The following is a 25,731-nucleotide window of genomic DNA, read 5'->3' as shown; positions in this document are numbered from 1 at the left end:
CCTGCGATGTGGGAGTGATACCGAGGCGAGTGGACTGGAGGAATCGGTCAGCGAAGTTTGCGGGGAAAAAAGCGACCGCGGTAGTAGCGATAGAGGTGCGCGTGACAAGCGTATTGGAGCGAGAGTCGGCGAGCGAAGAGGATGCTGTGGTGCCACCGGTGATGAGATTCGCCTCCGAACGCGGGGCCCACGAGAGGGAATGCGAGCAGGGGGTTCAGGGACGTCCCCGTGGTTTTATTTGACGGTATTCCTGGTCACGACAGAGAACACACGACGAACACAATCCAGCGAACAATCAACATAGACGGCCTTGTCACGCAATTAGTTCACGTCCTTAATACACGCCTCTATCGCAAGATGGGGTTTTTTTTTCCTGCTGCTGCTGCTGGCATCTGGCTGGCAGGGGCGGGGGGGTCGTGTATGGCCATGGGATGAAGACCGCCCAACAGCGAGCGGCGCACCACCCTGTGGGCTGGTGCCGCTCCTCTGCAGAGAGCTGCAACGTCGACTCGGTAAAACAAAGTCAGCGGCTCGGCACAATGTGTCAACGGGCGCTGCCTCGAAACGCGAAACAAATGCGTATTAGGCGACGTTTCGGGCAATGTCCCTTCTTCACAGCGGCGAGAACGGACAAGGGCCATTGCCCGGAACGTTGCGTGGTTGTCCCTCTGAGGGTGGCGGCGTTTGTTGACGCGTGTGGCCGTCTCCGTGTGCCACGTGCAGCGGAACCCACGATGGAGCCGCTGGGGTCACTGCTGCCCGCCCGTCCAGAGAGTCACCACCCGGGCGATGGAGGTGGTGGCTGTGGTGTTGGTGGTGGTGTTGGTGGTGGTGTTGGTGTTGATAGTGGTGGTGGTCACGTTGCACATGGGGCTGTGGAGGCAGCCGCAGCAGCGAGGGGTTGGTGGGTCACCGCACACACACACACAATGATATTGTCGTGAAACTCTCTTCTACCCGTGGGTGGGCGTCTAGGAGGAGCCCAATCCACCCTGGCTCGACAGGAGAGCGCGGACGAATTAAAGTGCGGACTAATCTCCATCTGTTCCTTCTGCGCGGGGATACAGCGTTGCAAACCTGGCAACTCCTCAACTTCGCCCGACAAAAACCTAGAACAAAGACAACCCCATGGTTTGAGTTCGAGACAAAAACCCGTGTCCCCACGCGCTTTCACTTCGTCTCTTGCTGTTTTCATAGCGCCGCGCCGCACAGCCTCGGGAGATGTCGCAGTCGACGCGGCGCGTTGACGCAATTGTATTTGTTCGTGTTTTGCTTTGCTGGTAGCACACTTGGCGCACGCACCGCTGGCAGCGGGGATCACCGAGTCAACCGGCTGGGTCGGTCAGCTCGGCTGAACGACCGGGCCTTGCAGCGCCCTTGCGTGTCAAGGGCGTGCGCTATCACAACGGTGCGTCGTGCGATGTGTTAGCAGCACAGGAACGCTGCGGCCACGTAGTTCAGGTGGTTTCGTTTTTTTGGGGGCCGGTTTAAATTTGTTTTTTTGTTGTTAATACAACGGCCAATGTCGAAATACGTCACGCGAAAAAAAAACCTTCCCAGAAATGTGTTTTTTTGTGTGTGTGTGTGTGCGCCGTGCGTGCGTCGTGCTCGCAATGTGAACGTTTCGTCTCTCTCGCAGCCGAATACTTCGCTGGGGGGGGGGGTGACAGGAGCACGATGATGATGATTATTGGGGGGGGGGGGGTGTCACGTGTTGCATACTGTCAGGTGGGGGCCGCACGTCAGGGGACCGCACTAAAGGGGCCACCAGGGGCCCACCAGTGCCCCCCCCCCCGCCCACCGCTCTCCTCGCAAGGAAGAACACTGACCCACCTGGACACCTACCCGAACCGCCAAAGGACCTTACGCCTAAATACCTGGCTACACAGCTACTGCGACTACTACGACTACTACGGAGATTTCTGCCACGTTACGGCACGACACGGCCACGCTTTGACGGAGCTGAAGCCACCGCGAGGCACGCACGGACACGCAGACACACACAGGCAATGATGAATGGAGGAGGCCCATCATCGTTCACAGAAGCCCTAAACACCGGGGACGCGCGTTACACAACACAAAACGCGTCGGCCGCGAGCGAGCGAGCAGATGCCGCGGCTCTGAGAACACGCAGCGCTTGCCTGGTGTCGTCTAAGTGTCTACATTATCAGTGGTGTAGTGACTACATCATCAGTGGTGTAGTAACTACATTATCAGTGGTGTAGTGACTACATTGTCAGTGGTGCAGTGACTACATTATCAGTGGTGTAGTAACTACATTATCAGTGGTGTAGTAACTACATTATCAGTGGTGTAGTGACTACATTGTCAGTGGTGCAGTGACTACATTATCAGTGGTGTAGTAACTACATTATCAGTGGTGTAGTAACTACATTATCAGTGGTGTAGTAACTACATTATCAGTGGTGTAGTAACTACATTATCAGTGGTGTAGTGACTACATTATCAGTGGTGTAGTAACTACATTATCAGTGGTGTAGTAACTACATTATCAGTGGTGTAGTGACTACATTATCAGTGGTGTAGTAACTACATTATCAGTGGTGTAGTAACTACATTATCAGTGGCGTAGTGACTACATTATCAGTGGCGTAGTAACTACATTATCAGTGGTGTAGTAACTACATTATCAGTGGTGTAGTGACTACATTGTCAGTGGTGCAGTGACTACATTATCAGTGGTGTAGTGACTACATCATCAGTGGTGTAGTAACTACATTATCAGTGGTGTAGTGACTACATTGTCAGTGGTGCAGTGACTACATTATCAGTGGTGTAGTAACTACATTATCAGTGGTGTAGTAACTACATTATCAGTGGTGTAGTGACTACATTGTCAGTGGTGCAGTGACTACATTATCAGTGGTGTAGTAACTACATTATCAGTGGTGTAGTAACTACATTATCAGTGGTGTAGTAACTACATTATCAGTGGTGTAGTAACTACACTATCAGTGGTGTAGTGACTACATTATCAGTGGTGTAGTAACTACATTATCAGTGGTGTAGTAACTACATTATCAGTGGTGTAGTAACTACATTATCAGTGGCGTAGTAACTACATTATCAGTGGTGTAGTAACTACATTATCAGTGGTGTAGTAACTACATTATCAGTGGTGTTGTAACTACATTATCAGTGACGTAGTAACTACATTATCAGTGGCGTAGTGACTACATTATCAGTGGTGTAGTAACTACATTATCAGTGGTGTAGTAACTACATTATCAGTGGTGTAGTGACTACATTATCAGTGGTGTAGTAACTACATTATCAGTGGTGCAGTGACTACATTATCAGTGGTGCAGTGACTACATTATCAGTGGCGTAGTAAACTATATTATCAGTAGTGTAGTAACTACATTATCAGTGGTGTAGTAACTACATTATCGGTGGTGTAGTAACTACATTATCGGTGGTGTAGTAACTACATTATCAGTGGTGTAGTAACTACATTATCAGTGGTGTAGTCACTACATTATCAGTGGTGTAGTAACTACATTATCAGTGGTGTAGTCACTACATTATCAGTGGTGTAGTAACTACATTATCAGTGGTGTAGTCACTACATTATCAGTGGTGTAGTAACTACATTATCAGTGGCGTGGGGGTGCCCCAATATTTGATTCGTCTCGCACGATCGCACCGAGAGGCTGTCCTAGATCGCGGCCTTCTGTCATTATCACCACGTCGTCGTTCACGCTCGCGGCCTCCAACATTTAAACCACGTTTCGAACACGAAGGCTTTTCGCGACCAATCACCGGCGAAGCGTCACGGTAAATGTCGCGGATGTTACTACCCGACACACCCGTGCGCTGAACTAGTAACGAATTGGCACTCTTTGTTTACGTGACAACCCTTACTAGTTGGCTGTGTCGCGGGCGGTGGCGGGTTTAACAACACGTTGATATTTAACACGATCTAATCTAAAACACCTTCCATGGATTAATACCGCGTTTTAAATACGTTTTTCTTCTTCGTTCTTTTACACCGTTGTTGAATACATATAATGGTTGTTAAGAGGGGGCCCCAATTCGTAGCTTTGTCCACCGCGGCTCGGGCTCGGGGGTGGTCAAGGCGCCCCCTGCTCCCGCGCTCGGTATGCGACTGTCACACCGGCGGGCCCTCGATAGCACGAGCGGGGCCTTTTTTTTCCCCTCCACCGGCTGTTTGCCAAGCCGAGCCGGAATCAAACTCTGATACCCCTCCACGCCGCACCTGCGTTACAAAACACCGCAATCTGATGTGGGGCCAAGCAGGGCCAGGCTGGCACCGGGCTTGCTCTGCTATGTCCGGCCAGGTGTGTCGGCGACAGCGCGAGCGGCTCGCAATCGCAAAGGCCTATGAGTTTACATCCTGCTTGGGAGTTGATTCCACCCATCATCCCTCCGGGGGTCGATAAAGTGAGCACCGCTTTGTGCGGAAATCAACAGTGGTCGCCCCAATGGATATATTCGGCCCCCCGCCACAGGTACGCGGTATTCACACCACTGGCTCTGCAGGACTGTAAACATTGCTCACTCGAGCAGAAGATGTGGCTTGGGGACTCCTGTATCTGCCAACTAGTTGTGCTGCTGTGTCACCCTCCGATGCCGTCTCCCGGGTGTGTCACGTGTTGTTCGGTTATGATGTCCCACAAGTTCGTTCCACGTGCTGGGGACCTCCAGGAACTGAACGCGACAGCTAAAGTTCTGCTGCTGCCGCTGCTGCTGCTTGTGTTTCATATATATATATTTTTAGCATCACCAGCAGCAGCCGGCCAAGCAACCCTAATCAACCAAGAGAAATGCGTGGCCTGCTGAGGTAAGGTCCTCAAGGGGCTTCCGGGCACGTGCAGCGGAACGTCGGACACCGCGCCAAGGAACACGCGGCACAGCAGGGGAACGCGACCGCCGATAGCCACGTGAGCAGCTGTTTCCCGCTGCTCACGTGGCCATCGGTGCTCGCCGCCCGCTTACGAGCGCGGCAGACGATGCGATGTAAATTCCACGTGCCTATGGCGGGGTCGAGGCGTTTCCCACACGTGCAAGGACTCACTGCGACGCGAGCGGGTGCTACGGCTCGCGCAATGAGCGCGCCGATCGACGGCGGCGGCCGGGGTTTGCATTGCGAGCGGCTCGTGGACATCACGTCGACATTCAGTCAGCGATCTTGGTGTCACGCGGGCGGTGAAAAGCGTCGCTGGGATTCCCTCCGCTGTGGGGTTTGTTTTTTTCGGTTTTGGGTTTTTCACCCACGGGACACTCCGCGTGGCTCCGAGCGAGCGGCCGTGCGTTCCCCTGTGACGCGTCTCCGCGCCGGACCCCAAACGGGCAAAATAAAAAAAAATGACACGCGACGTTGCGGTAACGTTGACGGGACCGACGTCTGAGTCAACGTTGCGGGGCCAACGTTGATTCAACAACGTTGGCCCCGCAACGTTGATTCAGCGTTGCGGGACCAACGTTGCGCCAACGTTGTGGTACCAACGTTGAGTGAGCGTTGATGGGACCAAAGTTGCGTGAACGTTGCGGAACCAACGTTGCGTCAACGTTGCGTTACCAACGTTGAGCCACCGTTACGGGACCAACGTTGCGTCAACGTTTGGCGCGTTTACCGGCGACCATTGACCCCCCCTCCCTCTCCCCTCCCCCCCACTAATGCCCATACATTTGCCGACCAGGTGCTGCTTTACACCTTGCGTGCCACACAGGGACAGCTGCCACTGAGGGTCACCCCACCCCCCCCCCCAACAGGTCTAGAGGCTTCCGAAGTGAAGGCGATGGAACTACTTTTTGCGTGCGTGTGTGTGTGTGCGTGTGTGCGTGCGTGTGCGCGTGTGCGTGTGTGCGTGTGTGTGTGCGTGTGCGCGTGTGTGTGTGCGCGTGTGTGTGTGCACGCGTGTGTGTGTTCGCGTGTGTGTGCGTGTGTGTGTGTGCGCGTGTGTGTGTGTGCGTGTGTGTGCGTGTGTGTGTGTGTGCGTGTGTGTGTGTGCGTGTGTGTGTGCGCGTGTGCGTGTGTGTGTGTGCGTGTGTGTGTGTGTGCGTGTGTGTGTGTGTGCGCGTGTGCGTGTGTGTGCGTGTGTGTGCGTGTGTGTGTGCGTGTGTGTGTGCGTGTGTGTGCGTGTGTGTGTGCGTGCGTGTGTGTGTGCGTGTGTGTGTGTGTGCGTGTGTGTGTGTGTGCGCGTGTGTGTGTGCGTGTGTGTGTGTGTGCGTGTGTGCGCGTGTGTGTGCGTGTGTGTGTGCGTGTGTGTGTGCGTGTGTGTGTGCGTGTGTGTGCGTGTGTGTGTGTGTGCGTGTGTGTGTGTGCGTGTGTGCGTGTGTGTGTGTGTGCGTGTGTGTGTGTGCGTGTGTGTGTGTGTGCCTGTGTGTGTGTGTGTGTGCGTGTGTGTGTGCGTGTGTGTGTGCGTGTGTGCGTGTGTGTGTGTGCGTGTGTGTGTGCGCGTGTGCGTGTGTGTGTGTGCGTGTGTGTGTGTGTGCGTGTGTGTGTGTGTGCGCGTGTGCGTGTGTGTGCGTGTGTGTGCGTGTGTGTGTGCGTGTGTGTGTGCGTGTGTGTGCGTGTGTGTGTGTGCGTGCGTATGTGTGTGCGTGTGTGTGTGTGTGCGTGTGTGTGTGTGTGCGCGTGTGTGTGTGCGTGTGTGTGTGTGTGCGCGTGTGCGCGTGTGTGTGCGTGTGTGTGTGCGTGTGTGTGTGTGTGTGCGTGTGTGTGCGTGTGTGTGTGTGTGCGTGTGTGTGTGTGTGCGTGTGTGCGTGTGTGTGTGTGTGCGTGTGTGTGTGTGCGTGTGTGTGTGTGCCTGTGTGTGTGTGTGTGCGTGTGTGTGTGCGTGTGTGCGTGTGTGTGTGTGCGTGTGTGTGTGTGCGTGTGTGTGCGTGTGTGTGTGTGCGTGTGTGTGTGCCTGTGTGTGTGTGCGTGTGTGTGTGTGTTTACGTGTGCGTGTGCGCGTGCGCAGTTTGTTGTCCTTCACCCGCACCGCCTCCGACTAGCTGCGTAAGAAGTCGGGCGTACAGTAAAGCCGACTCGCTCGCTGCTAGGCACGAGGAGGGGGAGCACGGAGCGCGGGCTGCTGCCGGACTGAAACATGGGAGGGGGGGGCGCGGTGGGGGGGGGGGTGTGGAGGGGGGGCGATGGGGGGTGTGGAGGGGGGGGCGATGGGGACGGGCGATGGGGGGGGCGCGGTTTGGGGGAGGGGTGTGGAGAGGGGGTGCGGAAAGGGGGGGCGTGGTGGGGGGGGGCGTAGTTGGGGGGTGCATGGTGGTGGGGGGGGTGTGGGGGGCCCCCCTGTGCTGTGGGTTCCCAGTGAGTTTGACCGCTCTCTCTCTCTCTGCTTGTTTTGCTGATTGGTAATTTAGAGTTCCGTTGCAAAATAAAATTAAACTAGAAGCGCTGATCTTCTTTGGTTCTTTCGGTAAAGTCACGTAGAATGAGAATAAAATAATAAAATAAAATAACACAATTAAATTATCACGAAGCGCTGATGTTTGCTTTGGTGCGTGCGGTCGGTTTGAATGCGGAACGCCGTGACCCGCCCTTTCCACAGGAAACCCTCGAAGCGCTGCTGCCACGGCTATTACAATGAGACAAAATAACGGTGTAGAATAAGCGACATTGTGTTAACGCTGTGCGGAGAGAGAGAGAGAGACAGCGGACGACTCAGAGGAGCGAGAAGTCAGCAGCAGCAGCAGCGGCGGCGGCAGCCACACGCGACGAGGAGCCGGACGCTACCCAACAATTGCCCGCGCTCTGCGGTCCTGTCTATACGACTGGGCGTGATCGGCCAAGCGTCGCTCTGGGTCTCAATCCGTCGATTGACCCCCCCCACCACTCCACCCCACCCCAATTTGAGCCCCGACTGGCGTCACGTGACGCGAACCTCGCCCGCGATTTCCGAATGGATTCGGGACCCGTGCGTGCGAAACGTCGGGCGTCGTTCCGAACAACGCGCGGACCACTAAACGACCGCGAAGAGGCATCAGCGCTAGTTGCAGCAGTCAGCCGTCCTCAACTTAGAACAACAACAGCAGCAGCAGCTGAAGGGGGGTGATGCATTGGCCACGGCTGTCCCCGTGACGTACTGACTGACCTTTCGTAGCATGTACACAAACCGCTGCCTTCAACTCCTACGTAAGCCCCGTGAGCTCTGCGTTATTACGTCGCCCGCTACGTGTGTCGATTAGCGTCTATTAATGCATGGGTACAATGCTATTGTATAGTATCTATGTATGTCTATGGGTCTCTGTAAGTCCGTGGGTACAATGCTATTCTATACTATCTATGTATGTATGTCTATGGGTCCCCTGCAAGAATATGGGTAAAATGTTATTCTACAGTGCCTATGTATGTCTGTCCACAGGTTTCTCTATGTATGTGGGTCATGCATTATTATGTTTTCTATGTATGTCTACGGGTCTCTATGTAAGTGTGTGCGTGTGCGTGTGGGTTCGGTGCGAGTCTATTGGCCCCGTTGAAAGCGTTCCGATAATACTGGTAGGAACGAAGTTGTAAACTGAGTGTACCAGCCTGCAATAGATTAATGTGTCCGTCCGTCCGTCCCCTTTCAATACTTTAACGAAGTGAAATCTCGTGCTGTTGGGTGTAAAATCAGCAATAGACAGCGCAGAGACTTGATATGTCTTATTGCACCCAACATTTGGAAGTAACAATGTCATTAAATTGCGCAAAATTCCAATGTTCCTACCAGCCCACCCTGCAGGGACCTGTTTGTCGGTCAAGTCGGTGCCGGTAAACGCGTTCCGTGTAAGTGCGTGGTGTCATGCGCTATCACGTAACCTACGGAGTCCGTGGTTCCTGTCGATCGTGGTCGAGTCCGCATCTCCTCGTGTCCACTACCAGAGCCGGACTCGAGTGTAGAAGATTCCGGCAAGCCGAGGCCGCAGACCTGGGCCACCTTTTCAACGCGAACGATTAAGGTCGCGGGAAGAATCTCCCAGGAACGCGGCAGCGAAACGTCGGACGTCGCCGTGCTCGGACGACGACGACGACGCGCGGGCAGCGAATCTGAACGCTCGACGGAGCGCTGGCCGGGGGATGGGGGGGGGCTTGGCTGACCGCCCCCCCCCCCTCTGCCGCCGCGAGTGATAAATAAATATATAAAGGCGACGGCTACCTCCGAGATCCGCCCCCACCCCCTTCCTCCTTACGCTCGCTCAGCGTGGCCCACCCAGGCGGAACCAGCAAGTCACAGAGCCCCAAAGATCCCCAAAGATCCCCACAGATCCCCACAGATCCCCCCCCACTCCTCCCTGTAGCCCACGTGGGACTGTTGGGGCGAGTGCTGTCAGGGCGCACGACGACAACGTGGGCAGTGCCGGATTACCCTCGTAGCACAAGTAGCTACTACTACTACTACCACATGTAGTAGTAGTAGTAGCACACATGTAGTAGTAGCACAAGTAGCTACTACTACATGTAGTAGTAGCACAAGTAGCTACTACTACAACATGTAGTAGCTACTACTACTACTACATGTAGTAGCTACCACTACTACACACACACGTGTCGTAGTAGCACAAGTAGCTACTAGTGCTACTACTACATGTAGTAGTAGCACAAGTAGCTACTACTACATGTAGTAGTAGTAGCACAAGTAGCTACTACTACTACATGTAGTAGTAGTAGCACAAGTAGCTACTACTACTACATGTAGTAGTAGTAGCAGCACAAGTAGCTACTTGTGCTACATGTAGTAGTAGTAGCTCAAGTAGCTACTACTACTACACATATAGTAGCTACTACTACATATGTGGTAGCTACCACTACACATGCAGTAGTAGCTACTACACACACGTGTCGTAGTGGTAGTGGTAGCTACTACATGTGTAGCACGTGTACTACTACACGTGTAGTAGCTACCACTACACGTGTAGTGGTAGCTACACGTGTAGTGGGACTGTTGGGGCGAGTGCTGTCAGGGCGCACGACGACAACGTGGGCAGTGCCGGATTACCCTCGTAGCACAAGTAGCTACTACTACTACTACCACATGTAGTAGTAGTAGCACACATGTAGTAGTAGCACACGCCGTGCTGCCGCACCAAACTGCTCATCGAAGGCTCCGGGTCGTTCCTTCGAGGGGGAGGCCCGGGACCGCTTCCGATATTTTTCGCCGCCCGCAGCTCCGTTGAGTCGCGAGCGACGATCGAACGCGGCAGAGACGGTTAGGGTTGGGGGGTGGGCGGGGGGCTCTCTCTCTCTGTCTATTCAGTTCCTACCTCCTCAACGTTGCTGGACCAACGTTGAGCCACCTTTTGCGGAACCAACGTTGCGTCAAACACCACCCCTTGGTGATTTGAATTTGAGCTCTTTTCAAATCACCAAGGTGGTGTTTGGCACCAGACACCACGTTTGAGTTCAAGTTGAAATCACCAAGCGTGGGGCCAGACGCCAGCTTGAAATCACCAAATCACCACCTTGGTGATTTGAAAAGAGCTCAACCCGTTTGGCCCCACCGTTGTTGATTTCAACTTGAGCTCTTCAAGTTGGGGGGGGGGTTTAAAAAATATTTTAATTAAGATAAATTTTCATTTTGAAATCGTGACGTTTCGAAGATAATTTCGGTGTGCGTGCGATTTCATCGTTTCTCACATTTCGGCGCGTGACTGTCGGAGTCAATGCGCAAACAAAGCGACGCCGTCGCGATCCTGGAAGGAGTCACCGCTTGGGGCAGAATATAAAGAGGGCGAGGAGGAACAGCGGACGACCGGCGCCTCCTCCCCTTCACAATCCGCTCGGCGTTGTTCGTTCTCCGCCGCGCATTTCGAACGCGCTTGTCCGTCATGACCAGGGGCGCGTTCACGCGTCCAGCGGGCCAGGCGATTCCCCTTTTTCAGACCTGTCGGGTCCTGCAAACAGATCTAACCAGGGCATCGTTCCGAGCGAGCCTCGCTCTGCTCCCGACGAGACATCCGAACGTCGGAGAGTTTGTTGTTGTTGTTTGTTGTCGTTGCTCGCGCCGCTTGACATTTACGCACTGCGCGTTCGCGCGGCCGACGGGGTCGTGGACAGACAAAGCGGGGGCCGCCGTTAGCGCCCTTTTAGTTACGCGCGGGTCGCTGGGGCGCGCCTCCCGAGGTCGGATCGCAGCGCGACAGCGTTGCGATCCGACCTGACCGTTATACGAAGCTCCTCATAGACGTCTACATTTGGGTTTGCCTGGGGGGCGTGGGGGGTGGTCACCCCGGGGTTGACCGTGCAATAGCGGCGTTTTAGTTTCAGTGATCCGGCGCGGTTGGCTACACGCGGCTCGGTCTCAACTCAAGCTACCCCGCCAGAGGGCCTCCACCACGATTACAATCGGGGCTCAGCCACGCGCTCGTGTCAGGGATGATGACACGCGGCTCACAGTTTGTGGCAAGTCGTTGAGAGAGAGGGGGGAGGGAGGGAGAAGTGAAGCAACCGCGTGAGATCAAAAGAATACTGCGTTCGCGAACGAAGGAACGGGGAGACGAAACAACGCGGCGGCATCGCGTGCGGAGACGAAACAACGCGGTGAGAAAGCAACGACAGTCAATCACGGACATCGACAGCTGAAGGACGCCGAGTGAATGGCGAGGAGGAGGAGGAGGGAGGGAGGGAGGAGGAGGGAGGATGAGGAGAATGCGGCGCACGTGGATTGAATAACGTGTTCTTCTTTTAAATAAGTTACAATCGTCTTCCTCGTCCCTCCTCTTCATCCTCCGCTCGCTCGCTCGCTCTTCTTCTTCTTCCTGCTCCGAGGGTGCTGATGGTGCTGATGGGTGTTGGGCTGCCACTTAGGCAACGATCAGCAGACTGCACGCCACGCGCGAGGAACGGGGAGTGGGTGAGGGAGGCAGGGAGAGAGGTGGTGAGGCATGGAGGGAGAGAGGGAGGTGGTGAGGGAGGTGGTGAGGGAGGGAGAGAGGGAGGTAGTGAGGCAGTGAGGGAGAGAGGGAGGTGGTGAGGGAGGTGGTGAGGGAGGGAGAGAGGGAGGTGGTGAGGGAGGTGGTGAGGGAGGGAGGGAGGTGGTTATTTGGTGGCCTGGGGTCTGGGTGTCTCTGAGACACCCAGACCCCAGGGCTCGACCACCACGGCTGGACACCAGGAACCCGTCACGGCGTCTCTGATACGTCTTCTTTAGGAAACACCCCGTGGGTGACCGGGTCCCCGATGAGTGACCGGGGTCCCTTGCGGCTCACCAGCTGAGTATGAAGAGGGGGATCACGCCTGCGCTCCACGGCGTTCCGCGTCCCAGCCTCGCGGCGCCGTTTCCTTCAAGCGTGAATCACGCCGCGGTAGGGGAGGGGGGTGGGGGCGAGACACACCGCGCGTCCTGACCTTGAAGTCCTCACAACTCGCAGCGCATCGCAGCAGGCGAACCCGCGAAGCTAAAGGGGCAGCCCTGCAATGGCGCCCCTGCTGACGGAAGGTGGGCGTGTCGCGAGAGGGAGCCCCCTTGACGGGGAGAGGGTGGCAGGGGGGGTTATTGTGGGTCCGCTCTGCTACGCTAAGGCCTTGGAGGAGCTCGAAGATCCCCACGCGGTGGCCCCCACCCCCCCTACCCGCGCTACCGCGAGTTGGAGAACGACCGACTGCGGTGACCACGTGTGCACCACCACGTGTGCACCACCACGTGTGCACCACCACGTGTGCACCACCACGTGTGCACCACCACCACGTGTGCACCACCACCACCACGTGTGCACCACCACCACCACGTGTGCACCACCACCACCACGTGTGCACCACTACCACCACGTGTGCACCACCACGTGTGCACCACCACCACCACGTGTGCACCACCACCACCACGTGTGCACCACCACCACGTGTGCACCACCACGGGATGTGACGCTGCTGACGATGACGACACTGATGATGATGATGCTGATAAAGGTGATGATGGTGTTGATAATGATGATGGTGATGATAATGTTGATGATGATGGTGCTAATGATGCTGCTGCTACTGATGGTGCTGATGGTGCTCATGATGCTGATGCTACTGACGGTACTGATGATGGGATAACGATACTGACGATGTTGGCGACAGGAGGTCTTGGGATAACGTTACTGACGATGTTGGCGACAGGAGGTCTGCACTCAATCTCAGGTGACCCAAACTGTCCCCGCATGTCTATGGGTCTCTAATCGTCTTTGGTTCTCTAAGTGAGTCATTTTTTTATTTTTTTACACGAAATGTTATTGGAAAGTACCCTTTTGAAAAACTAAAAATAACACAACCTCCAGGCATGGACAATTACAGTCTTCCGTCTTTGGGGCGTGGGGCGTCTATTTCCATATTCCGTTGATGTCCGATTCTGAGTGAATCTTTACCTTCCATCTTCTCCCTGGAGATTGTCAAACATTCACCGTATTCTTTAGATATCTACGTGACTTTACCGAAAGAACCAAGAATATGAATCCCTGCAGTCACGAAAGCTTTAAATCAAAACGTCAACCGCTCTGCTTGTGTGATGTGACTCACTCCTGCCTACCTCACTCTATCCATCTCACTCCACTCCCCTCTACACTCTCTCCTGCCTCTCCCCTCTCATATCACTCCACTCCCCTCCACGCACTCTCCTACCTCTCCCCTCTCATCTCACTCTACTCCCCTTCACGCACTCTCCTACCTCTCCCCTCTCATCTCACTCCACTCTCCTCCACGTTCCCTCCCTCCGGCCGGAGCAACCCACCATTCGCAGGAAACGGGCGACATTCGCAACTCCGCACAGATCGATTTGGGAATCCATCGAATGTCCGGCCACCTCGCAGCCAAACCCCCGAAGCCTTTCAGCATCTCCTCTTTCCCGGCAGCCTTCCACTCAACAGCTCAACCCGCTTCAACAATTGATCCTTATGGAGGTACCCCGGGGTGCCCAATAATACAAAATGGGCCGAGGCAATTAAATATGTTATTTCTGGGACACTTGTTTTGTCCAGGGGTGTTACTTCACTCCGCGACTGGGGTTCCAGTCAATCCGACGTCGGTGCCACACTCCGCGATGTCGAAACGCAGCGAGGACGATTCCGCCGAAACCCTGAACGCTCGCGGCACGCACTGTGGCGGTGGTGGTGCATCGTGAGTACGGCTCGTCGAGATGAGTCGACTGCCACATCGTCCACCATCAACAGACTAAAAGTGACTGCGTCACGGACATTGTGCTAGAGCCGGGGCACTCTGGTAACCCCCCGGGGTACTGCCATGAGGTTCTTTTCGCGTCTCGTCTCTCCACATCCGCAGGGCTCGCCCAGTGGCAGCTGTCCCGGTGCGGCGCATAAGCCACTCAGCACCGGTTAGTGGAGAGTTGGTGGGGGGGGGGGGCAATGGTTGACACTTATAAATGTTTGTTTTTACGAATGTGGCTCAAATAATTATCCGGGAAATCTAACCGCGAAATCTCTACGCCAGTGCCCGTTCCACTTGATGACTGAGTAGTGGTGATGATGACGGTGGTGATAGCTACGTTGCTGCTGCTGCTGCACGTGGCTGCACGTGACCCAGCACTATGGAAGCAGCAGCAGCAAGCGTGAGTTGTTGGATCATCGCACACCCAGATGATGTTGTTATTATTGTTGTTGTCATAGTGGGACTCCCTTCTACCCGCGGGTGCCCGTACTACGCCGGCTCGCCAAGAGAGGGCGGTACAGCAGAGTGTGACTCGTCGCCGTCATGTGTTCCGTCTGTACGGGGATTGAGTGTTGCCCCCTCGCACGCGTGGGGTGGGGGGGGTTCTCCCGTACGCTCCGTTTTCCTCCAAACACGTGTGCAGTGGTGATATTTTTTATAATAATTATTATCACCACTATATAATTATAATTATACACACTCATCGGCAGTCGGCTGAAGATGCCGTGACCTGTAACGCGCGCCGTGAGATACAGGGCCCGCGATTGACGCCGCTGGGCCGAAAAACCCACGAATCAGCATCGACTGTCACTACCACCAACACCACCACCATCACCAACACCATCAACAACACCACCAACACCATCAACAACACCACCAACACCACCACCAACACCACCAACAACACCACCACCAACACCACCACCAACACCAACAACACCACCAACACCACCACCAACACCACCAACATGATGATGGCAGGCTAGGCCGGTTGGTGCGCCCTGTTTTGTCCAGTTTTGTCTTGAGAGGGGCCTGCTGTTCAACACACCCGTGCTGGTGAGAGAGGCCTGCTGTTCATCACACCCGTGCTGGTGAGAGAGGCCTGCTGTTGAGGGGCCTGCTGTTCATCACACCCGTGCTGGTGAGACAGGCCTGCTGTTCCGCACACCCGTGTTGAGGGGCCTGCTGTTCAGCACACCCTTGCTGGTGAGAGAGGCCTGCTGTTGAGAGGCCTGCTGTTCAGCACACCCGTGCTGGTGAGAGGGGCCTGCTGTTCAGCACACCCGTGCTGGTGAGAGGGGCCTGCTGTTCAGCACACCCGTGCTGGTGAGAGAGGCCTGCTGTTCAGCACACCCGTGTTGAGGGGCCTACTGTTCAGCACACCCGTGCTGGTGAGTGGGGCCTGCTGTTCATCACATCCGTGTTGGTGAGAGAGGCCAGCTGTTCAGCACACCCGTGCTGGTGAGAGAGGCCTGCTGTTCAGCACACCCGTGTTGAGGGGCCTGCTGTTCAGCACACCCGTGCTGGTGAGAGGGGCCTGCTGTTCAGCACACCCGTGCTGGTGAGAGGGGCCTGCTGTTCAGCACACCCGTGCTGGTGAGAGAGGCCTGCTGTTCAGCACACCCGTGTTGAGGGGCCTACTGTTCAGCACACCCGTGCTGGTGAGAGGGGCCTGCTGTTCAGCACACCCGTGCTGGTGAGAGGGGCCTGCTGTTCAGCACACCCGTGCTGGTGAGAGGGGCCTGCTGTTCAGCACACCCGTGCTGGTGAGAGAGGCCTGCTGTTCAGCACACCCGTGTTGAGGGGCCTGCTGTTCAGCACACCCGTGCTGGTGAGAGGGGCCTGCTGTTGAGGGGCCTGCTGTTCAGCACACCTGCGCTGGTGAGAGAGGCCTGCTGTTGAGGGGCCTGCTGTTCAGCACACCCGTGCTGGGGAGAGAGGCCTGCTGTTCAGCACACCCGTGTTGAGGGGCCTACTGTTCATCACACCCGTGCTGGTGAGAGGGGCCTGCTGTTCAGCACACCCGTGCTGGTGAGAGGGGCCTGCTGTTCAGCACACCCGTGCTGGTGAGAGGGGCCTGCTGTTCAACACACCCGTGCTGGTGAGAGGGGCCTGCTGTTCATCACATCCGTGTTGGTGAGAGAGGCCTGCTGTTCAGCACACCCGTGCTGGTGAGAGAGGCCTGCTGTTCAGCACACCCGTGTTGAGAGGCCTGCTATTCAGCACACCCGTGCTGGTGAGAGGGGCCTGCTGTTGAGGGGCCTGCTGTTCAGCACACCTGCGCTGGTGAGAGAGGCCTGCTGTTGAGGGGCCTGCTGTTCAGCACACCCGTGCTGGGGAGAGGGGGCTGCTGTTGAGAGGCCTACTGTTCATCACACCCGTGCTGGTGAGAGGGGTCTGCTGTTCAACACACCCGTGCTGGTGAGAGGGGCCTGCTGTTCAGCACACCCGTGCTGGTGAGAGAGGCCTACTGTTCAGCACACCCGTGCTGGTGAGAGAGGCCTGCTGTTCAGCACACCCGTGCTGGTGAGAGAGGCCTACTGTTCATCACACCCGTGCTGGTTAGAGGGGCCTGCTGTTCATCACACCCGTGTTGGTGAGAGGGGCCTGCTGTTCAGCACACCCGTGCTGGTGAGAGGGACCTGCTGTTCAACACACCCGTGCTGGTGAGAGAGGCCTGCTGTTCATCACACCCGTGTTGGTGAGAGGGGCCTGCTGTTCAACACACCCGTGCTGGTGAGAGGGGCGTGCTGTTCATCACACCCGTGTTGGTGAGAGGGGCCTGCTGTTCACCACTCCCGTGCTGGTGAGAGAGTCCTGCTGTTCAGCACACCCGTGCTGGTGCGAAGATGGCGCCGATGATGGTAGCCTCAGCCGGTCAGTGCGCCCTGTTTTGTCTTGTTTTGTCTGTCAATTCAGTGTTTTGCCAATATTTTCGGAGTTCTCTAACAAGAGACGAACTTTTAAATATCAGGAAAACAACTCCTGTGGATTTAATTCCTACTTTTCTGCTTCCAGCGGCAGAATTAGTAGGCATTCTAGTCAATGCCGCGCTAGGCTTTGCTCAAGCAGCGAAACGCCGCCCAAGGGGTAAACGGTCAAGGGCTCTAGTACGGCTACGCAGACGCGGGATCCGAACAGTGCTTCCGAGCTTTTTCCTCTCCAACGTACGTTCACTGTACAGCAAAATGGATGAACTTCAGCTACTGATGGTAAAAAACAAAGACTTTCTTTCAGCTTCTGTTTTGTGCTTCACGGAAACATGGCTGTGTGATTTGATTCCGGACACTTCGCTACAACTAGCAGGATTCCATCTTGTAAGATCGGATCGTGACATAGCACTCTCCGGCAAGACGAAAGGCGGTGGTATTTGTTTTTACATTAACAGTGGCTGGTGTGTAGATGTCACAGTGATTCTGCAACATTGTTCTCCACTTCTTGAATAAATTTTTATAACCTGTAAACCGTTTTACTCGCCTCGCGAGTTCGCGTCGCTCATTTTGGTCGGAGTTTATTTGCCGCCTTGTCCTCAGGTTAAAGAGGCCCAACGCATGCTCGCCGATCAGATTCTGAGTGTGGAGCGAGCAAATCCAGATTCGTTGGTTATCGTACTTGGCGACTTTAACAAAGGTAATCTCAGCCACGAACTCCCCAAATACATACAATTCATTAAATGCGCAACCTGAGAAGGGAACACTCTGGATCACTGCTACAATACAGTCAGTAGAGCCTACCACGCCGTCCCCCGAGCAGCACTAGGACACTCTGACCATGCCATGGTCCACCTGATTCCTGCATACAGGCAGAAACTAAAACTCTGTAAACCTGCTGTGAGGACATCTAAACAGTGGACCAGTGAGGCTGTGGAAGATTTGCGGGCGTGCTTAGACTGTACTGACTGGGATATGTTTACGACTGCTACCAATAGTCTGGATGAACTCACAGAGGCTGTGACGTCCTACATCAGCTTCTGTGAGGACTGCTGTATCCCAACACGTACCAGGGTGAACTTTAACAACAATAAGCCCTGGTTCTCAGCAAAGCTCAGAAGGTTGAGGTTGGAGAAGGAGGAAGCGTTTAGGAGTGGGGATAGAGACAGATTCAAGGAGTCGAAGAACAGGTTTAGCAAAGCGGTGAGAGAGGCTAAACGACTGTACTCAGAGAGGCTAAAACACCAGTTCTCTACTAACGACGCTGCTTCTGTCTGGAGAGGGCTCAGGCAGATCAACAACTACAAACCCAGAGCCCCCCATACCACTAACGACTCCCGCCTAGCCAACGACCTGAACGAGTTCTACTGTAGATTTGAAAGACAATTGGACTGTCCTGAACCACCCCTTCCCACCCAAGAGGCCCCACCCCCCACCAATACTACAGAGACGATTCTCTCCTTTCAGGAGGGAGAAGTTAATAGACTTTTCAAGAGGCAGAATCCACGCAAAGCAGCCGGGTCGGACTCTGTCTCTTCAGCCACCCTCAGGCACTGCGCTGACCAGCTGTCTCCGGTGTTCACCAACATCTTTAACACCTCCCTGGAGACATGCCATGTACCAGCCTGTCTCAAGTCCTCCACCATCATCCCTGTGCCCAAAAAGCTAAGGCCAACAGGACTAAATGATTACAGACCGGTCGCCCTTACATCTGTGGTAATGAAGTCTTTTGAGCGCCTGGTCCTGGCACACCTCAAAGCCATCACAGACCCTCTCCTGGACCCCCTTCAGTTTGCCTACAGAGCCAACAGGTCTGTGGATGACGCAGTTAACATGGCCCTCCACTTCACCCTACAGCATCTGGACGCCCCAGCATCCTATGCCAGGATCCTGTTTGTGGACTTCAGCTCTGCCTTCAACACCATCATCCCTGCCCTGCTTCAGGACAAGCTCTTCCAGCTGAACGTTCCCTACACCACCTGTAAATGGATCACAGACTTCCTGTCTGACAGGAAGCAGTGCGTTAAGCTGGGAACACAAATCTCTGACTCCAGGTTCATCAGCACCGGAACTCCTCAGGGCTGCGTCCTTTCCCCACTGCTCTTCTCCTTGTATACCAACAGCTGCACCTCCAATCATCTGTCTGTCAAACTCTTGAAGTTTGCGGACGACACCACCCTCATTGGGCTGATCTCTGGTGGGGATGAGTCTGACTATAGGTGGGAAGCTGACAACCTGGTGACCTGGTGTAGCCAGAACAACTTAGAGCTAAATGCTCTAAAGACAGTTGAGATGGTTGTGGACTTCAGGAAGAATACAGCCCCCCTCACCCCCATCACCCTGTTAGACTCCCCAGTCAAAATTGTAGAGTCCTTCCGCTTCCTGGGCACTATTCTCTCCCAGGACCTCAAGTGGGAACTGAACATCAGCTCCCTCACCAAGAGAGCTCAACAGAGGATGTACTTTCTACGGCAGCTGAAGAAATTCAACCTGCCAAAGACAATGATGGTGCAATTCTATACAGCGATCATTGAATCCATCCTCACCTCCTCCATAACCGTCTGGTACGCTTCTGCCACTGCCAAGGACAAGAGCAGACTGCAGCGTATCATCCACACTGCTGAGAAGGTAATTGCCTGCAATCTACCAACCCTCGAGGACCTGCACACGACAAGGACCATGAGGCGAGCGAGGAAGATTATGGCCGATTCCTCCCACCCTGGTCACTCTCTGTTTCAGCTACTCCCCTCCGGCAGAAGGCTTCGGTCCATCAGGACCAAAACCTCACGCCATAAAAACAGTTTCTTCCCATCTGCTGCTGGCCTGTTAAACAAGGCCAAGGGCTTACACTGATTTTAACATTTTATCTACATAATGACACCTTGCCGATATTAACTATGTTAACCTATTTGTATTTTTTTAATTATATCTTAAAGCTATTTTATATTCGATATTTATTCAATTTTATATACTTCAGCCCCTTGGTGTTAGTTAGACTTTTAACCCTTATTATTATAGTAAGACTTGTTTAAAACTTATTTAAGATTTTAGATTCCTATATGTTGAATGTATGCACCATCCTGCCAAAGTAAATTCCGTGTCGGTGTGAACTTTCATGGCGAATAAAACCCTTTCTGATTCTGATTCTGACCACCACCAATACCATCAACAACACCACCACCAACACCACCAACACCACCAACACCACCAACACCACCAACAACACCACCACCACCAACCGCCATCAACAATACCACCACCAACACCACAACCAATACCACCACCAATACCATCAACAACACCACCACCACCAACAACACCAACACCACCAACACCACCACCAACACCACCAACAACACCAACACCAAAACCACCAACACCACCAACACCAACACCACCAACAACACCAACACCACCACCAACACCAAAACCACCAACACCACCAACAACACCAACACTACCACCAACATCACCACCAACACCACCAACAACACCACCACCAACACCATCAACAACACCAACACCACCACCACCACCACAAACACCACCAACACTACCAACACCACCACCACCAACAACACCACCAACAGCACCACCAACACCACCAACACCACCACCAACAACACCACCTCCACCAACAACACCACCAACACTACCAACACCACCACCACTAACACCACCAACACCACCAACAACAACACCAACACTATCACCACCAACACTATCACCACCAACACCACCACCAACAACACCACTAACAACACCACCACCAACAACACCACCACCAACACCACCAATAACACCACCACCACCAACACCACCACCAATAAAGACAAAGATTCCCTGTATAGCCTTAACAGACTGTAGGGGCAAGTGCTGTTAGCGAGTACCACCTATGAAGGCCGACACGGCACACGAGGGGGTGGGTGACCAGCACCACGTTCGACCGCCTTTGTCTCCCCAGTTGCAATGTTTACTACACACCGAACCAGGTCCTCAGTTCAGGCTGAGTCCACCTAGGGGAGGCCCAGGACCGGTTCAGGTATTCGTCACCGGTCTTGGCCGTGAGTGGGAATCGAACTCGGTTCGCCGGGTTCGTAGCGCAGTGTAGCGCTAACCCCTACACCACCGCTCTCATCTAACAAAAAAGACAAAGATACTCCCCCCCCCCACCACCACCGTATAGCCTCAACACCCGTGCGGGGCTAAGTTATTTTATTTTTTACCCACGTGACTTTACCCAATAGAACCAAAGAGTATGGGCTAAGACGCTAAGTGCTGTTCGCGTCAGCAGCAACCTGCGAAGGCCGGCACCGACCCCGCCACTTCCCTTCCCCCCCACCTCGCCACGCCCCGCCCCGCCCTCCCCGCCACGCCCCGCCCCACCACGCCACGCCCCCCCCACCCCGCCCGGCCACGCCACGCCCCTTCCCCCCGCCACGCCCCGCCACGCCACGCCACGCCCCCCCCGACTCACCCTCAACTGTGACGACGAACGACGCCTCCTTGCGGCTCACGCGGTTGGAGGCGACGCACGCGTAGGTGGCGGCGTCGTCCGCCTGCAGCCCGTCGATGGCGAGCGTGGCGTTGTTGTCGGCGAAGCGGAGGTGGCGCCGCGACAGGAGCGCGGGGTCCCCGTCGCGGCTCCACGCCAGCGAGACCTCGTCGCCCGACGACACGGAGCAGGAGAGGCTCACGTTCTGGCCCTCCGCCCAGGCCCCGCTCGCCGCCGGGTTGGGCGACGGGGACAGCGAGACCCCCCAGACGGGGTCTGGAGGGGGAGAGGTTGCGCAGAGACGGGGGGGGGGGGAGCGGTGGGGGGTTACGGGGAAAGGCAGGGAAGAGAGCGGAGCGGAGAAGCGGTGGTCAGGGTCGTGGCTGCGAAGGCCGGCTTCACGCCGCCGAGCGGTTGGTTGTGCGCGAAAGCTCGTTTCATGGCGTCCTGGCGTCGGTCGGCACCACCAGTGCCGCCGGCGCCGTGGCGTTAGCGGCGGTGCGGGCCTCACTGAGCACGGTGACTCGGATCTGCTTGCGGTCCTTGCCGCCGTCTGCCGTGTCGGTCACGTGCACCGTGTAGACGCCGCCGTCCTTCTTGGTGAGCGAGTTCAGCACCAGGCTGCCGTTCAGCGGGTAAAGCTGCGCGCGGCCATCGTACCTGCCGAACCGTCACATTCGCGGCGACGTCACATTCACGGCGACGTCACATTCGCGGCGACGTCACATTCACGGCAACGTCACATTCATGGCGACGTCACATTCACGGCGACGTCACATTCATGGCGACGTCACTTTCACGGCGATGTCACATTCACGGCGATGTCACATTCACGGCGACGTCACATTCACGGCAACGTCACATTCGCGGCGACGTCACATTCACTGCAACGTCACATTCATGGCGACGTCACATTCACGGCGACGTCACATTCATGGCGACGTCACTTTCACGGCGATGTCACATTCACGGCGACGTCACATTCACGGCAACGTCACATTCGCGGCGACGTCACATTCACTGCAACGTCACATTCATGGCGACGTCACATTCACGGCGACGTCACATTCATGGCGACGTCACTTTCACGGCGATGTCACATTCACGGCGACGTCACATTCGCGGCGACGTCACATTCGCGGCGACGTCACATTCGTGGCGACGTTACATTCGCGGCGACGTCACATTCACGGCGACGTCACATTCACAGCGACGTCACATTCACAGCGACGTCACATTCACAGCGACGTCACATTCACGGCGACGTCACAACACCGCCCCTGTCACGCCGCCCCCGTCATACGACCGCTGGAACATCCCCTCCGGCGGCCATGGTCTATCCGCTGGTGCGTGGAGCCCTCGCTGTGCCGGCGCCACGTTCGTCTCAACCCGCGGGGACATTCACCATGAGAGGTGTCCGGGGGAGCACAGGCTGCGGTGTGGAGCCCGTGCAGGACAAATATTGAATGTGCGCTGGTAAGGTTGGCGCTGCCCCCCCCCACCACCACCCCAGTCTCATGCACACGCAGGTTGGTGCTGCCCCTCACCCCAACACCCCCTGCCCCCCCCTGCCCCCCGCCCCCCCTCCTGCCCCCACCCCCCCCGCCCGTCTCGTACGTGCGCAGGTTGGTGATGCCCTGCTTGCGCTGGGCCACGCGCATTTCCGTGCCGCCGCTGTGGAACGTCCATTCGACGTCCACCTCCGCGTGGGGGTCGCCTGACCCGGGGGGGGGGCCCACCCCCGTGGGCCGCTGCAGCGAGAAGGAGACGTTGAGCAGCGCCGAGGAGCCGACGGCCACCGTGAGGGCCTGGGACGCGACCCGCACCACCGCGCGGCCCTCAACGCCGCCTCCTGGCCCACCACGCAGACACACGCACGACAGGTCCACCCGTGTGGGCTCCCGTTAATTATCGGAATGATGGGGGGGGGGGGGGGGGGGGGCATGTGGTCATTTGCAAGCGGCGCCTGTGAAGGCCAGAGCGGTGCAACAAAGTGGGGGGGGGGGGGCGGGTAGGGTGAGGGGGGGTCAGCAACCACGCCCGACACACACAACAGACAAAGGTCCCCCGTATAGCATTGACAGACTGTTGAGGCAAGTGCTGTTAGGTGTATCTTGTAATTTTATTGTTTGTTTGCAGTTTCACCAAAATCAAGAGCCGAATGGCTCACAGCGTAAATCCTAATAAATGAAACTGAAAAAAACTGAAACTGTGACCTGTGAAGGACGGAGTGGTACACGAGGCGATGGGTGTAGTGGCCAGAACCACGTCCTTTGCCTTCCTCGTGGCGATGCTTACAGCAGTACTAGTGAAGAGGAGACTTGAGATGGTTTAAGCAGGATCTTTATTCTCAAGGCAACTCACACCGCACTTCCACTCATCGTCGAAAACCAACCCCGAACCCTCCAAATCGCCTGCCCTTTTTTTAAACACTCATTCCCTTCTCGGGCTGACCCCTCCACTGCTAATCCTGCTGGGGGCCAATCCGATCGGAGTGTCCTCCCCTCAATAATCGGTTTGGGTGGCGTACACGGCAGCGCCCCCGTGACCCTTAACCCGTGGTTGTGTGGTGTTTGTGTGTGAGGATGTCCCGAACATCCTCTACACGAGTGTAGTGACACAGCGCCGACTGCTGTCCAGCAGCGGCAACTGCGGTGGACACTTAGCGCACGCGCTGCGGTCGAGCACGGCTGCGTGCCGGCAGGGCGGAGGAACTGGGGCAAGGGTCACGGAAGACCTCGTAGAGAGGCCCCCTGGAACCCGCTAGTGGGTTCGAGAAGGGAGGCGCGGCCAGGGCGGAGCCAGGCCGCGTCGAGTAGAATAAAAGCAGCGGAGAGCGAGAGCTCCGGGCTGCCTGTTCTGGGAGTGGACTCGTCTCGCTTTTGTCTTCGCTGCACCTCGTCGCCGCGGACTTCACTCGATAATTGCGCGGCCGGACAATTGTTGGCTGTCTCGGTCGATGCCGTCGGTGCAACGCGGTTAGGGTTGTGTCTAGGCCGGGGACGAGGCTGTCTGTCACCTGATGAGGGCCGCTTGTGTTGTGGCCGAAACGTCGTGAGAATATTATTGCGTTATTTTATTTTATCAATTTATTCTTTTATTCTCATTCTACGTGGTGACTTTACCGAAAGAACCAAAGAAGATGAATCCTTGCAGTCACGAAAGCTTTAAATCGAAATTTAACTCCACCGTTGTTTTAACGCGGCTTTAAAAGTGCTCACCACCCCCCCACCACCACCCCACACTAATTGCAGGAACTAAATAAATTTTTATATTCCATCAGGGTCCTTAAGATCGTTTGATCTCCAACTGCTCAGCACTCCCAGGTCCAGGCTGGGTTTGTGCTCTTTTGGTGATTGGCGCTTCTGTTAGCGTGGCGTCCACAAGCTATGGAACACCTCGCCACTTGAAATCAGGAAGAAGTCGTTAGGTATATATACGTTTAATGCGTCGGCTTTCGTGACCAATATCATCCATAATGCAGGGTTTTTTGGGGGGGGGGGAGTTAGATCGCCTATACGCGTGTTGTTGGCCACGTTACGTGCCAATCTTCATAGCTACACGGGGGGATCGTGTGCCTTTGGTACAGACATTCCCCGAGGCAACGTTGACTTAGTGATCTCCATCTCCGACCGAAAAAAAACCCCTCCCTGTATTATGGAGGTATATTTAAGTCTGTTTTGAAACCCCCCCATCTCTTCAAACTCAGCCTTGCCTCTTTGGTTTGGTCGGTTGCCCGCTGGTTTTATTTTTGTTTCCTGCTTTTCCATGCGTTGCGCATTTGGGATCCGGGGATGGAATTCGCGTTATACATTTGCATTTTTATTAACTAAAGTAGCGGTGGCGTCACCAGGGCGCTTGGACTAGACGATGTGCACCACCGAGCGAGTATACGTACAGTGATTTAGTTGTGCACTTGACGCAATCGGCCCTTGGGCGCCCTGCATGCTAATGGTATGAAGATGATGCTGTTGGTGTGGTGTTGATGCCGATGATGTGACGTCAGCGCACGTGTTTGTGTGTGTGTGTGGGGAGCGGTAGTGTAGTGGTTAAGCGCTACGCTGCGCTCCGAACCTGGCGACTCGGGTTCGATTCCCGCTCACGGCCAACAACCAGTGACGATTATCGGAACCGGTCCTGTGCCTCCCCTAGGCCGACTCAGTCTCAAATGAGTACCCGGTGCGATGTGTAAAACATCC

General features: G+C 55.4%; 1 protein-coding gene across 1 annotated transcript in view; it reads right to left on the bottom strand.

Moving 5' to 3' along the window:
• Window positions 1-213: 213 nt before the first annotated feature.
• The window catches only part of LOC116952234 (cell adhesion molecule CEACAM2-like), a 34,881-nt gene continuing 9,363 nt past the window's right edge, over window positions 214-25,731 (bottom strand). The window contains exons 2-6 of the mRNA XM_032971408.2: window positions 23,150-23,384; window positions 22,044-22,192; window positions 21,515-21,808; window positions 12,175-12,247; window positions 214-11,788 (exon numbers count right to left, since the gene is read on the bottom strand). Coding sequence (XP_032827299.1) covers window positions 11,770-11,788; window positions 12,175-12,247; window positions 21,515-21,808; window positions 22,044-22,192; window positions 23,150-23,384 — 770 coding nt within the window. The 3' untranslated portion in view covers window positions 214-11,769. The remainder of the gene's footprint in view (window positions 11,789-12,174; window positions 12,248-21,514; window positions 21,809-22,043; window positions 22,193-23,149; window positions 23,385-25,731) is intronic.

This window comes from Petromyzon marinus, chromosome 46 (assembly GCF_048934315.1).
Source record: "Petromyzon marinus isolate PM22_M1 ecotype Great Lakes invasive population chromosome 46, UKy_Petmar_22M1.pri1.0, whole genome shotgun sequence".
NCBI lineage: Eukaryota > Metazoa > Chordata > Hyperoartia > Petromyzontiformes > Petromyzontidae > Petromyzon > Petromyzon marinus.
The sequence above is the reverse complement of the archived record's forward strand: the minus strand, read 5'-3'. Positions and strand labels throughout refer to the sequence as shown.